A 13,329-nucleotide genomic window follows, 5' to 3' on the forward strand; every position below is an offset into this window, starting at 1 on the left:
CTGCCTGGTTCGGAAATTGCACCATCTCGGATCGCAAGACCCTGCAGCGGATAGTGAGGTCAGCTGAGAAGATCATCGGGGTCTCTCTTCCTGCCATCACGGACATTTACACTACACGCTGCATCCGCAAAGCAAACAGCATTATGAAGGACCCTACACACACCTCATACAAACTTTTCTCCCTCCTGCCAATCTGTCAAAAGGCACCGATGCATTTGGGCTCTCACGACCAGTCTATATAACAGTTTCTTCCCCCAAGCCATCAGACTCCTCAATACCCAGAGGCTGGACTGACACCAACCTACTGTCCTCTACTGTGCCTATTGCCTTGTTTATTATTTATTGTAATGCCTGCACTGTTTTGTGCACTTTATGCAGTCCTGCATAGGGCTGTAGTCTAGTGTAGATTTTGTATTGTTTCATGTAGCACCATGATCCTGAAAAATGTTGTCCTGTTTTTACTGTGTACTGTACCAACAGTTATGGTCAAAATGACAATAAAAAGTGACTTATCTTGACACGTGAAAATGAAGGCTTACTTTTTCTTCAACCATCCCTTATATTTTTTTGATACAGTTATTTATTGACAGGATGCGGCATGTCATAGAGTCATCCAGTAGTAGTGCAAGCACTTGAATCAAGCATGACTTTCTCCTAAGGGGTTGTCTATTGGTGGGTCTGTCTCACCTTTCACAGCTGCCACTCGTTCTCCGTGGCACTGCGGTGACTGCTGTCATGTAGCGCAGTTCCCTCTTGAACAGATTTTTTCCAGGCGTATCTATTGAGTGTAATGTCTTCCCAGTTTTTAGACGTAATATTGAATTTCTTCATGCTGATTTTGATGTTATCTTCGAAGCGTTTCCTATTCCCACCTGGGGCTCAATGATCTTCCTTCAACTGGGAGTGAAGGATCTGTTTAGAGTGACTTGAGTTAGGCATCCTGATGTCATGACCTATCCATTGGAGTTGTTATTGCTTTGTTGTGGCGGAGATGCTGTTCATGTTGGCTTCCTCCAGTACACAGTGTCTGTCCTTCCATCTGATCGTCAAAATCTTTGTAGAGATCTCTGGTGATATTGTTCCATGATTCTGCTCCATACAGTAATGTAGGGAGGACAACTGCTCTGTAAATCAGGAGTTTTGTTTGGACCTGTAGGTCACGGTCTTCAAAGATTCTTTTCCTTAATTTTTCATAGGCTCCACTTGCAGTACTTAGGCAGTGGTTGATCTCTGTCATATAGCAACTTTCGGCCTAATGTCCATAGAACGTCATAGCACATGAACAGGTCCTTCAGCCCAAGATGTTGTGCTGAACTGATTTAGCTAATGATGCCTAATTAAACTTACCCCTTCTGTTTGTACATGCTCTATATACCTGCATTCTCTGCATATTCATATACCTATCTAAAAACCTCTTAAAGGCGTTGTATCTGCCTTCATTGCCACCCCGGGCCTTGCATTCCAGACACCCACCATCTGTGTAAAAAATTGTTCCACTCACCTCCTTTGCACTTTCACCTTAAGGTGAAATTAAGGTGCCCATTTTAGCATGTTCCTGTGCCTTTCCCTGTGATTGACTCATACCCTTTAAAACTTTCCTATCCATGTACCTGTCCAAACGTCTTTTAAGTGTTACTGTGCTTGCCTCAACCACTTCTGGTAGATGGACTTATATATTATCCAAACAAGTAAAGTACAGCAAATTTCTTTTTTTCAAGGATGTAAATTAATAGAATTTGCTTCTGCATGAAGCTTCAATGTCAATGTTACTGATAGTAGATTAAAAAATAACAAGATTGATTTAGTTTTTGAATATTACTTTTCACCGATGTACATATGGTAAATTAGAAGACAGATCTCCAGATCAATATTCTTGGTCTCTAGAAACTTGGCTGCAAGGTTACTCTAACTATTAATGTACACAAATTTAAGATGTGGATTTCTATAGGCCCACATTAACACTGGGTGTCTGGCCTACACAACAAAGGTGAATTTCTGTCTAATAGATTTGTTAACAGCAATTCACTTACCTTACGGATCCCTCTTCCTAAATCCTCTCCATAATTCGTCCCCAGAATTTCAAATTCCACATTTGGATTTCCACCGTCATCTTTAAATTGCAGAAAGCCGGTCATTCCATTCACTCCTCCCTAGGGGAATGTGACATATTTAAAACATGTTTCCAAGAGTTCCAAACCCCAATGAGGAAACATTTAAGCATTACCAAACCTAATAAGAAGATCAAAAGTGAGAGTTTCCCAATCACTTTTCATCACAATTCACCAATACTTGGCTCAAGTTGTGGAAGATGACTCAGGGTTTTAAATATTCATCACTCCCAATGTAATCCACAAGCTACCTTTTCATGTACTTTATTGTCTGCCTGCACTGCACTGCACTTTCTCTGTAACTGTACCTCTTTATTCAGCATTCTGTTATTGTTTTCCCTCAATACAGTGCTATAATGAAATGATCTGTTTAGTTAGCATGAAATTAAAAAAATCACTTTTCCTATGTACATGTGACAATAATAAATCAAATTACCAATTTAATGATGCAACAAATTGCATTTGCAATTTTTAAAATAGTGTTAGCGTGGAAACTGCATACATTATTACCAGCCCATCCCTTCACCACGAAACCAGTTACACACCTCTTCCACATATAAAATAGATCATCATTCCAAATTTCATATATACATCATTTCGTTATGTTTTTGAAGTTTATTTTCAGGTTCAAGGATTCAAAAACTTTAGCACTTAAAACTTTTAGTAAAATTTCAAAAAATTACTGAGGTTCTACATTAACAATCCAACAAATGAATGAAATGGTCATTTAAAATAAATGATTCTTAAGTTAAAATTTTGATTCTGGCAAGTGCTCCAGTCACGTTTTGTCACCCCCTAACCTTATCCTTCAATCTCTCTGAATTATGGAGGACAGCATGTGTATAAATGTCTCTCTCCAGCAGACTTCATCATGATCATCATGACTCTAGTATTTCTACTATTTTTTAATGTTTCTTAATTGTACATATGATTTAAAAAAAAAAATTCTATCGCTGAGCAGCAGTGAACAATCTGATTGGCCTATCAGAGTTCTCTTTGGGAACTAGTTGACTTGATCAGCATTTCTGATCTGGCTGCTGTTCACGATTGCACTTAATTAAAAAAAAAACCTGTTGGATTAGACAGAAAGACTAATGTTATACTGAGTTAGCTCATGGTTTAGAAGTATTACCTCTCCATTGACCCTGTTATGCTTTGAGCTGTATTTCTGATTTCCAGATCCAGCAACATTTTTATTTTGTTTTGGGGTGAGGTAAACAGTGCTTGGACTCCTAACAGATGTATATTACTCCTTCATAGAATCACACAGAACTGGATTTGACCCATTGGAATAATAGTGATTCTTTGAATGAACTTTCCAGGTGTTCTTACTTCACTCTTGTCCCTTACCATTCATATGTTTCCATTGCAATATCAGGCAGTGCCCTCCAGTAATATCAGATCAGTTTATAAAGCTGTCTTTTCTCCTTATACAGCCACAGGGATATAAAGCATGGAAACAGGCCCATTTGCCCCATGCTGACCAAGGTTCCCATCTAAGCTAGTCCCATTTGTTCGTATTCAAGCGTACCCCTCTAAACCTTTCCTATTCAGGTAACCGTCCAGATGCTTTTTAAATGTCATAATTGTACCTGCCTCTATCACTCCCTAAGGCTGCTCACTCTGTTATATTTGGTGTGTGAAAACTGCCGCTCTGGTTTTAATTCTTTCTCCGTTCACTTGAAACTTATGGCCTTTAGCTCTGAATTCACCAGTTCACTGTATGTAGATCCTTCATGATTTTATAACCCTCTATATGGTCATCCCTCAGCGACCAATGCCCTAGGGGAAAAGCCCAGTCTTCCATTTTCTCTTTATAATTCAAGCCCTCCATTCCCAGTAACATCTTGGTAAATCTGCTTTGCACCCTCTCTAGTTTAATGATATCCTCCTTTTGGTAAAATGATATCCTTCTTATAGCATCACTCCTTCAAATTTCTGATAATCATCTTTATCTTCATCTTCTGTTTGAAGACCCTTCTTCTAGTGAAAGAGTTTACTTCTTATTTACTCAACTGAGTCTTTGCATGAGTAAAGATATTACTGAGCACAAGATGAATGAGACCTGGTTTACTGAATATTTTTAATCAATATTTCATTGCTCTATATCATCAAGTGATAAGCCCGCATTCCTTGCTGTTGTACCTTCTTGATGGTCTCTAACATGGAATGTCCACCTTGCCAAGGCTTTGAGTTTTTCCTGATGCAGGTCAAGCTGGCCATACTGTGCCACTTCCGATCCTCCAGCTTCTTGTGAAAAGCATGGGCCAGTAGAACCACAGTGTCATAGATGTAGAGATTGGTGATCTGTGTGGGTGACAAGACTCAGGATTAATGGTTTTGTGATCTATGCTAATCCCTCATGGGTATTCCTAAGTATTAAAAATACTAATGATCATGGGAGATTATTTTACTTTGGTGGCAGGAGTGCACTAAAATTTGAGGGAAAAGAATCAACATCACAATGGAGGCACAAGAGGCTGCTGAAATGCAGATGCTGGAATCTGGAGCAAAAATAAAAAAAGCTGAAGGAACTCATCAGGTTAAGCAGCAGCTGTGGAGGGAAATGGCCATTCAGTCTTTTGGGTTGAGACCCTTCATGTGGACTGGAAAAGAGGAGATGGCTAGGCAAGGGTTAAGGTAATGTAAGGCAAGGATAAATTATAGATAGTGCACTTAATCCAGGTCAGAGAGGCCTTAAAGTAAAGGTCTTTGAAGAGCATAGTTTCCCTTTTGTACAGCAGGGAGCTGGAGCTATTTGGCATTGGAGAAAAGATAAGGATGTAATTGAAGGATGTAGGGGATACAACAAGGGGATAATTACTTTACTAGCTTCAAAGTATCATCGCTTGCTTGCCTGTAGTTTCCATTGACCTTTAACACCTTTGTTATGAATGGTGATTTATCATGCAAATAAAAAATTTGAACCTATAGTTTATCAAACAACCAACATCTGTAGCTGAGTCAGTTCTGTATAAAAATGGCATTTCTCTGTTGAAATGTCAGAACAATGTGCAAGAGTAAAGATAGTGTGAATGTGTTTTTTTAAAAATTGGGTTCTTTCAGGCTCCGTGCTTTGTGACCTCCGGTAAGAAAATGAATTTCAAAGTTGTATAATTTATACATTCTTTGATAATAAGTGAACTTTTAAACTTTGAATGAGTCTGAGTTTACAGAGTTCTGATAATTGGCAACAGTACGAGTATAGAGTGGTGAAGGGGAGGGGTGGATGCAAGCAATAGGTGGATACAGGTGAGGAGTGGTGATTGGCAGATGGAATCAGACTGGGCAGGGAAGGGGGTAACGAGAGAAGATGTAATGAACTCAACACAATCAATCTTTACCTCTTAGATAACACAATCCAAAGTAAATACTTCATCATTACATCCATCCAAAATCAACCTACTGTTTAGCTCTTTTTAATGCACACAAAATGCTGGAGGAACTCAGTAGGCCTGGTAGCATCTATGGAAAAGAGTTGATGTTTCCGGCTGAGACCTTTCATAGTCCTGTTACAGCATTTTTGGTGTATTACTTTGATTTCCAGCAACTGCAGATGTTCTCTTGTTTGTAGTTCAGTTTTTTTTAGTGTTTTTCTACTTCAGACTGAGTAATATGGGTGCTTTTTTATGACAGACTGAATCTCATACCTTAAAACTCTTGGAGTTCAGAAAATACTGATGATCTACAATGGCATCTTTCCAATTGAATTGTAAGAAAATTCACCCTTTTTTCCCCCCAATCATTGGGATAGTAAGACAGTTCAGTAAATAGCTTTACTCATTTGGAAAGCAGTTTGGATGAATAGTTAAATAAGCCTAATATAAAGTTGTTCTTCATTATTGATGAAGGGGTACTGATTATGAGTTACTTAATCATATCATCCAACCTATTTAAAACTTTATGACCTAAAAGGCTGTATTTTGAGATTGGAACCAATACGTTGCCATCTACTCTACAAATCCAAACTGCAATACTTTGGGATGTACTACAGTATATACTAAGGCCTACCATTACATGGTAGGTCTCGCATGCCAGAGAGGAAGGGGTAATGCTGAATTGGTGGTTCCATTGTACGTTCACTAGTTCATTTCTGGCTTTATTATAGATTACTGGCCAAAGTGTTGGTAAAGAAGTTAGTGTAGATAATTGCATGATGGTCAATATGGACATAATGTGTCCTTCTTCTGTGCTATGTAACTCTGTACCTCCATAAATAATGAGCAGTGATAAGTCAGCAATGCTGTCATCATTACATCCAGTGGTAGGACAAAGGAGGGCCATGGTCTGAGCCTTTTAAATGTCCCTTTGAGACATTATTTTAGGTTCAGAATATTAAAGGAAAACAGGTCAACTTCAAAAAGTTTATGATGCATGAAATTTACAAACAGGAAAGGTTTAATGTAATAAAATAGTGTACTTTAAGCAAAATAATTCAAAGTAATTATCTTGCAATCTCTTTATTGTGGAACATAAATACTAGAAAATTATTTTTGGAAAGAATGACAAATTTAAACGCATGGCTGTGCTGTAATGGGTTGGGTTGTGACCAACAATTATGTAACAACATTAATGAAATACAGTATTACAGGCACTTGAAAAACTTGCTGAATGGAACAAGACTTAAAGACATGAGGAAATTCTGGATTCTCATAGGTATCATGTCGCACTGTAAAGGAAAATAAGGTTAAGGAGTCGAGGAGCATTTGCAGCGTTTAGGCCTGGATAGACTCAAATGGTGTCATATTGTTTCCCTCTCAAGGTAATCCCATTCCCTACACTTCTTGTAAACTATTCTCTCTCATATGCTCATCAACTTTTCCCTAATTTTCCACCCTCTATTACGCTTGGGTTATTTACAGTCACTAATTAACGTACCAACCAGCACATCGTTGGATGTGGGAAGAAACCACACTACCTGAGGAGATCATTACAGTCAGAATGAGAACATACAAACATTACTGTATATATAGAGCACCAGAGGACAGCAATGAACATGGTCCATTAGAGGGGTGTGCAGTAGAAACATTATGCTGATATTTTGGAAAAGAAATATCAGGGATGTATAACAAAGATGGATGAGCATAAATATTAGATTGTTGTAAGACTGAAGGAGACAACGGGGAAAGGGAGGGATTTGGAGGAGATTTCAGAAATAGGAAAAGTTTAGAGGATGGTGGGAGCAATGCCTTGGCTGTTGGAGATCACAGAGTTGAGGGGGTATACAAGGTTGAGGAAGATTATGGAAGTTGGGTCTGAAGGAAGATACTGAATGGAGGGTTGCATGGACTGGAGGAACTGAGAGCGAAATGGAGTGGTGAATGGTCTCAGAGAGAGTGCTAGCATTTGAAAGGGTTTAGAACTTGGAGGAAGTTATAGAGTTAAAGTAGGACAACGTATTGGAGAGACTTAAAGAAAATTTAAAAAAAATTCACTGAGTTTTTTGAGTGAGAATCAACTTAGATTTGCGAATCAAGTTTATTTGGGGAACAGAACTGTTGTTCATTGAAAAGTTGGGCAGTGATTTCCTGAGCTCAAGTCCCTGAAGGATGGAAGGTGGGAATTGATTCAAATAGCTTCAGAAGAACTGAAAGGAAAAGCTTTACTGTGGAATATAGGAATAATTACACCATAATGGAGTATTCTTTGATATCCAATGTCTTCTAAACATTGGCATAATTAACTTTTTCCAGTGGGGCTCATGCAATGTTCAATCCACTGACAGTAATAAACAAACTCCATATTTCTCAGAGGCCACACAACTTCGATGAAATTCTAGGCCATATATACAACTTTGCATTTTAAAATTCTTAATTAACTCTCTACTTCATATACACTTTGCAAAATGACCAGTCTACCCTGATGAGAACGCACAAGAGGGATTGTTCACTCAGGTGCAGCAATTTAACCTTCCCGCAAGTAACATTAGCAGATAGCTGTCTTAACAAGCGAATGCTGTCAGACTGAATTGCAGAGAAGAGTCAATAGCTATATCCATTCCTCTTGGTTAAGATTAATTGGAAGTGCTGCCACTGACAAAGAATGTAGATGTGATGAATCTAATTAACTTCATTGCTGATTAGCATTCCCTCTTTTACAAAATGGATGCGTATACTTAATCTGTTCATGATGGAAATAACCAATATCACATTAGCATCAAGATATTTAGTACAATTATAAAGACTTTAATTGATATTTGATCTTTTTACAGCACTCATAGTTATGATTCTTGCCAATCTGTAGCTATTGTGTGTCGTTAAAACTCGGGTATTTCCTTATTCCAAGTTCAAGAACAAAATCCAGAGCAGAAATTTGGGAGTTAATCAGCCATGTATCATTCAGTTTTGGTCACCCTGCTGTTGGAATGATACTGTTCAGCTGGAAAAATACCAGAGGAGAGCTATGAGGATGTTACCATGACTTGAGCGACTGAGTTATAGAGAGAGGTTGAGCAGGTATGGACATCATTCATTGGAAAATAGAAGAATAATGGGTGATCTTATAGAGGTATATAAAATCATCAGGGGCGTAGGCAGGGTCAATGCACAGTCCTCTCCCCATGGTTGGGGAATCAAGAAGTAGAGAGCGTAGGTTTTGGTTTAGAAGGGAGAGGTTTAATAGACACTTGAGGGGCAGGTTTTTCACCCAGACAGGTTAGTATATGGAATGAGTCACCAGAGGAAGTAGTGGAGGCAGGAACATAAACCGAATTTAAGAAGTATTTGGATGGGCACATGAATACGAAAGGGTTAGAGCGATATGGGCCAAATGCTGGCAAAAGGGATTGGCTTAGATGGGAATCTTGTTTGGCATGGACCAGTTAGGCTGAAGGGCCCATTCTATGCTGTTTGACTCTATGGCTCAAAGGTGAACGCACTAATTTGTGGCATTAGTCCATGTGTAATCTTGCCCATCATGTAAGTATCAAAATCTCTTTTTCACTTGTGTTGAGATGAAGAACATGAAAATAGGCTGTGAACTAGTATTAATAATGCACAGTGTGCTGGACCACGCTGTCTGTGGACAATTATTCACTCACTATATTGTATGGGTCAGTAAGGTTCTAACATCTGAGTTGTCAGCTGGGAATTGTGAAGGAGAATGCAATATGTTTTGCTTATTACACTACATCTGGTTTTAATTGTGTTCTGCTGGTTAAGCTTCTTTCTAGCTCAATTTATTTTAATTTTTTTACAAAACATAAGTTTACTATAATTAGATAGATAGGTAGATACTTTATTGATCCCAAAGGAAATTACAGTGTCACAGTAGCATTACAAGTGCACAGATATACAAATATTAGCAGTAAGAAAGAATAACAAATAAGTTACCTTCAAAAGAAAACAGAGCTAAACAGAGCTCTGGTAAACAGAAGTTAATAACAGTCTAACAGGAATGGGTTGTTAATTCTTTGACTGTACAGCCTAATGGCTGAGGGTAAGAATGACCCCATATAACACTTTTTGGAGCAGCACAGTTGTCTTTCTCTGTGACTGAAAGTGTTCCTCTGTTAAGCCAAGGTGGCATGCAGAGAGTCAGAAACATCATCCAGCATTGCCAGGAATTTCCAGAGGGTTCTTTGTTCTACCATAGTCTCCAGTGTGTCCAGTTTGACTCCTATAACAGAGCTAACCTTTCTAATCAGCTTGTTGAGCCTGTTGGCATCACCTATGTTAATGCCATTTCCCCAGCACACCGTCGCATAGAAGAATATTTTAAGTCCATTTGAAAAACATTTCCAAAAGGAATATTCAATACACATAAGGTACTTGGGATCGTATTCCATAGTCACCAAAAGTAACCATACAAGTCAAAAGTGTGGCAAAAATGTATGACATGCTTTCCTTCATTGGTCAGGGCACTGAATATAAGGGAAAGTAGTCATGTTGGAGTCATATAAAAATTTGTTTAGGTCAGACTTGGAATATTGTGTATAACTGGTTGTCCCAGAAGGGCATGGAAGCTTTGGAAAGCTTCCAAAAGAGGTTGACCAGGATGCTGCCTGGATAGGACAGTTTGAGCTATGGTAAAGGAAAGGTTGGACAAATTTGGGTTGTTTTCTCTGGATTGCCAGAAGCTGATAGAAGTTTAGAAAATTATGAGAGGCATAGATAGGACAACAGTCAGAATCTTTTCCCTAGTTAGAAATGTCAAGTACTAGATGTCATGTGTTTACTGAAATGTGAGGGGAAAAGTTTAAAGGAGATGTAGGAGGCACAGTTTTCACACAGAAAATGCTGGGAGTCTGGAACAGGCTGGCAGGAACAATGGTGGAAACAGATATGACAGAAGTGTTTCAAAGACCTTTAGATAGATGAATATGCAGGTAGTAGAGGGATAAGGATCATCTACAGGAAGAAAAAAATGAAGGGCAGGGCCTCAAGTTCTGCCACCTGATTCCTAGTAGTTGTTCAACTCTGCAGGACAGTCATGGGAGTGAGATATGGGAGATGTCTGGACCAGCAAAAATGAAAAATTCAGGATAACCTTGGGCAGAAAGAACATACAGCAAACAACATGGATATTTGCCTTTAACTGCATTGTATTTTAGTGCAGCTTTATTATATGGACATGCTGAGCTTGAATTCTAAAACTTGGTTTCATTGAAGTCAATATAATTTTACTTCAGAAGCCAAATTGCTACCTTAGAGCAATACTTACAGTGAAGGACAAACTGTGTCAAGAGAAAATAACTCTCTTGTTACATACAGTTGCTATCTCACTAAACCCAGAAATAAGAAAAACATTTTTCAGGACCACTGATTCCAGTTGGAATCACAAAACACCTAATAAATTTGATGAATAGAGCTGCTGTTGATCCTCAGTCTCTTGTGCCAAATCTACAGCTCTTGAAGATTTTTGTTTCTTCAGTTTCATTCATGTGACCACTCATATTGCTCCATTGTCAGTACTTGAACCTCAGCTGCACAGGCCTTAAGTATTAGATTGCCCTTCCTCTGATCTTCCTAACTCTTCTAGGAATGCTCCGTAACACCCGCTTCCATTTTTGGTCTCTGACTCTCATGTCACATTTTGTTTGAGCTAGGCACCGTGGAGCATTTTATTATTATACTACTGTCAAAAAATTCATGTGAATGTTATACATTTCACTTGAGCAATCATTCATTCATCTTAGATATACAATTTCAATATATTCCCATTGATCAGAGGTGCACTTCTACCAATTCCAAACATGCTTCCAAGCTTCTCTGTCCACTGCAAATTAGAGAAAGTGAGAACATGTGAGAAGGAGAGTGAGAGAGAGAGGGAGAGAAAGAAAATGGAGTGAGTGAGAGTAAAAGAGAAAGAGGTGGATGTGTTTGCGAGGGAATGAGAGATAGAACTGCCAATTAGACTGATAGAGAATGAGAGAGAGAAGGAGGCAATTGTGAGAGGGGGAGAAGGGCAACAAATGAGAGTGAGGACGGTTAAAGAATGAAAGAGAGAGGCAGTACAGGTGGTGAAATAGTATGAAAGTGAGAGATAGATGGAATGGTATAAAATAAGGGAAATTCATAGAGACGGAGATAGAGATAGGTGTGTGTATTTGTGGTGCAGATGTGCACATAATTATCAATGCTTTGTGCATGTTTACACATTCATATGTATTGTGTTTGCACATCTGAGCATGAGATTGTGTGCACTTGACACTTGCATAGCCGCACTCGCATTTTCATTTGCATAGATACATACACAAGGGACCTTCAGTGAATGCATGGGACAGTGACAGTGAGAAATAAACTTACTGACTGATCGACAGTAAAGGAACAGACTTCTTAAAATCAATATGTCAAACCATATAATTTATTCTGATTAATGAGCTGAAATAATCCTACCTCCATGTTCTGCTTGTAGGGGTCCTTGGGATCACACAGTAATGGAGAGATTCTGTGCTTACCACGGAGACAGCTTTGAGTGGCATTTAAAGAAAAGGGAAAGGTCTGCCGAATTATCGTTAACCTCCCAATCGACCGTTTCACCAAGTCCTCAACATCAGCATCGCTCATTTCCTGGGAAAAGGCAGAAATAGCTATTTTGAAAGTGCAGATCACACTGGGGCTGAAGCTATCTCTGTCAATGGAACAGTCAAATATCTCCTGATGGCCCTTTGCAAAAGTTCCTGGCTTCAACCTTCTCAGATACTGATAGCCATGCCCCACCAGAGAAAGATCCAAGTTGACCCTAGCTCAATAGCTGCTGTGTATACCAAACCCTAGATCATATCACATCTATCTGCAGTTTAAGATCTTTCATGGGAGGCACACTTTCTGTCCACCCTTCATTCCAAGAACCTCTTACTATTACTATAATAAACTGGCACTGTTGAGTTGATTGATGGAAAGGACAGTTGCTTGACAAACCCAGTTCCAAAGGAGAAACTACATGGTAGTCAAAGCAAACACAATGAAAGAATCTTAGCATGTGATACCATCAGATTCCTTCAGTTCAATAATACTGGGTAACATCTGTTTGCGGGGTGAAGAACTGCTTTGATAGGCCCTCTCGAATGTATTCAGGGAAGCAGAGTTTACATTTCACTTGATTTACACTGAAGGTAGACCCAGAACACTTAATAATGTACTGATTACAGAACAGAAAATGTTTCTTCACCCAAATATCCAGAATTCCCATCCATTGGTGAAATATAATCAAGTTATTCATTAAGAAGTAATTACCAAACATAAAATGAGATGTAAGTCAGGATTGTCATTACAAGCATCTAACAGAACTCATTTTCAATTATTCCAACAAAAATAAACATAAGGGAAATAAAATGCACAGAACATAATTCCTGTTTTCTTTCAAAACAACAAGAGAACTGTTATTTTCTCATCCAGCAGAAATGCCTGTATCAGTGTAAAATTAATCCAACTTATAAAGTGATGCACAGACATCATTTGCAGCAAGAGTCAGATCAAAATATGAGTTAGTGCTCTTCCAGCTTAGTCTTTCCTCCTCAGCATTACCTTAGAGGCTGCCTCCCCAGTTTAACCTGAAATTGAAAGGTGCCTCTAACGATTTTCATCTTTCCCATAAGTGGTAAATAATAACATGATTGCGAAGGAGTAGAAGTGGACTGACTGAACCAGGAAAGTGCTGCACTTTAGGAAAATAGATTCCAGTTAGGGAGAAATAGTACTGTGTAACGGTCTATTAGTCCACTTTATCATCCCTGGGAGATCAGGTTTCATTCTAGTCTGAACTGATGGGAATAAGACTG

General features: G+C 38.7%; 1 protein-coding gene across 2 annotated transcripts in view; it reads right to left on the reverse strand.

Annotated features, from left to right (window-relative positions):
* grid2 (glutamate receptor, ionotropic, delta 2) overlaps window positions 1-13,329 on the reverse strand; it is a 1,108,967-nt gene that overhangs the window by 258,517 nt on the left and 837,121 nt on the right. For both annotated transcript variants that reach the window (XM_073042457.1, XM_073042458.1), the window contains exons 6-8: window positions 11,945-12,118; window positions 4,254-4,415; window positions 2,031-2,150 (exon numbers count right to left, since the gene is read on the reverse strand). In XM_073042457.1, the coding sequence (XP_072898558.1) occupies window positions 2,031-2,150; window positions 4,254-4,415; window positions 11,945-12,118 (456 nt within the window). The remainder of the gene's footprint in view (window positions 1-2,030; window positions 2,151-4,253; window positions 4,416-11,944; window positions 12,119-13,329) is intronic.

This window comes from Hemitrygon akajei, chromosome 4 (assembly GCF_048418815.1).
Source record: "Hemitrygon akajei chromosome 4, sHemAka1.3, whole genome shotgun sequence".
NCBI lineage: Eukaryota > Metazoa > Chordata > Chondrichthyes > Myliobatiformes > Dasyatidae > Hemitrygon > Hemitrygon akajei.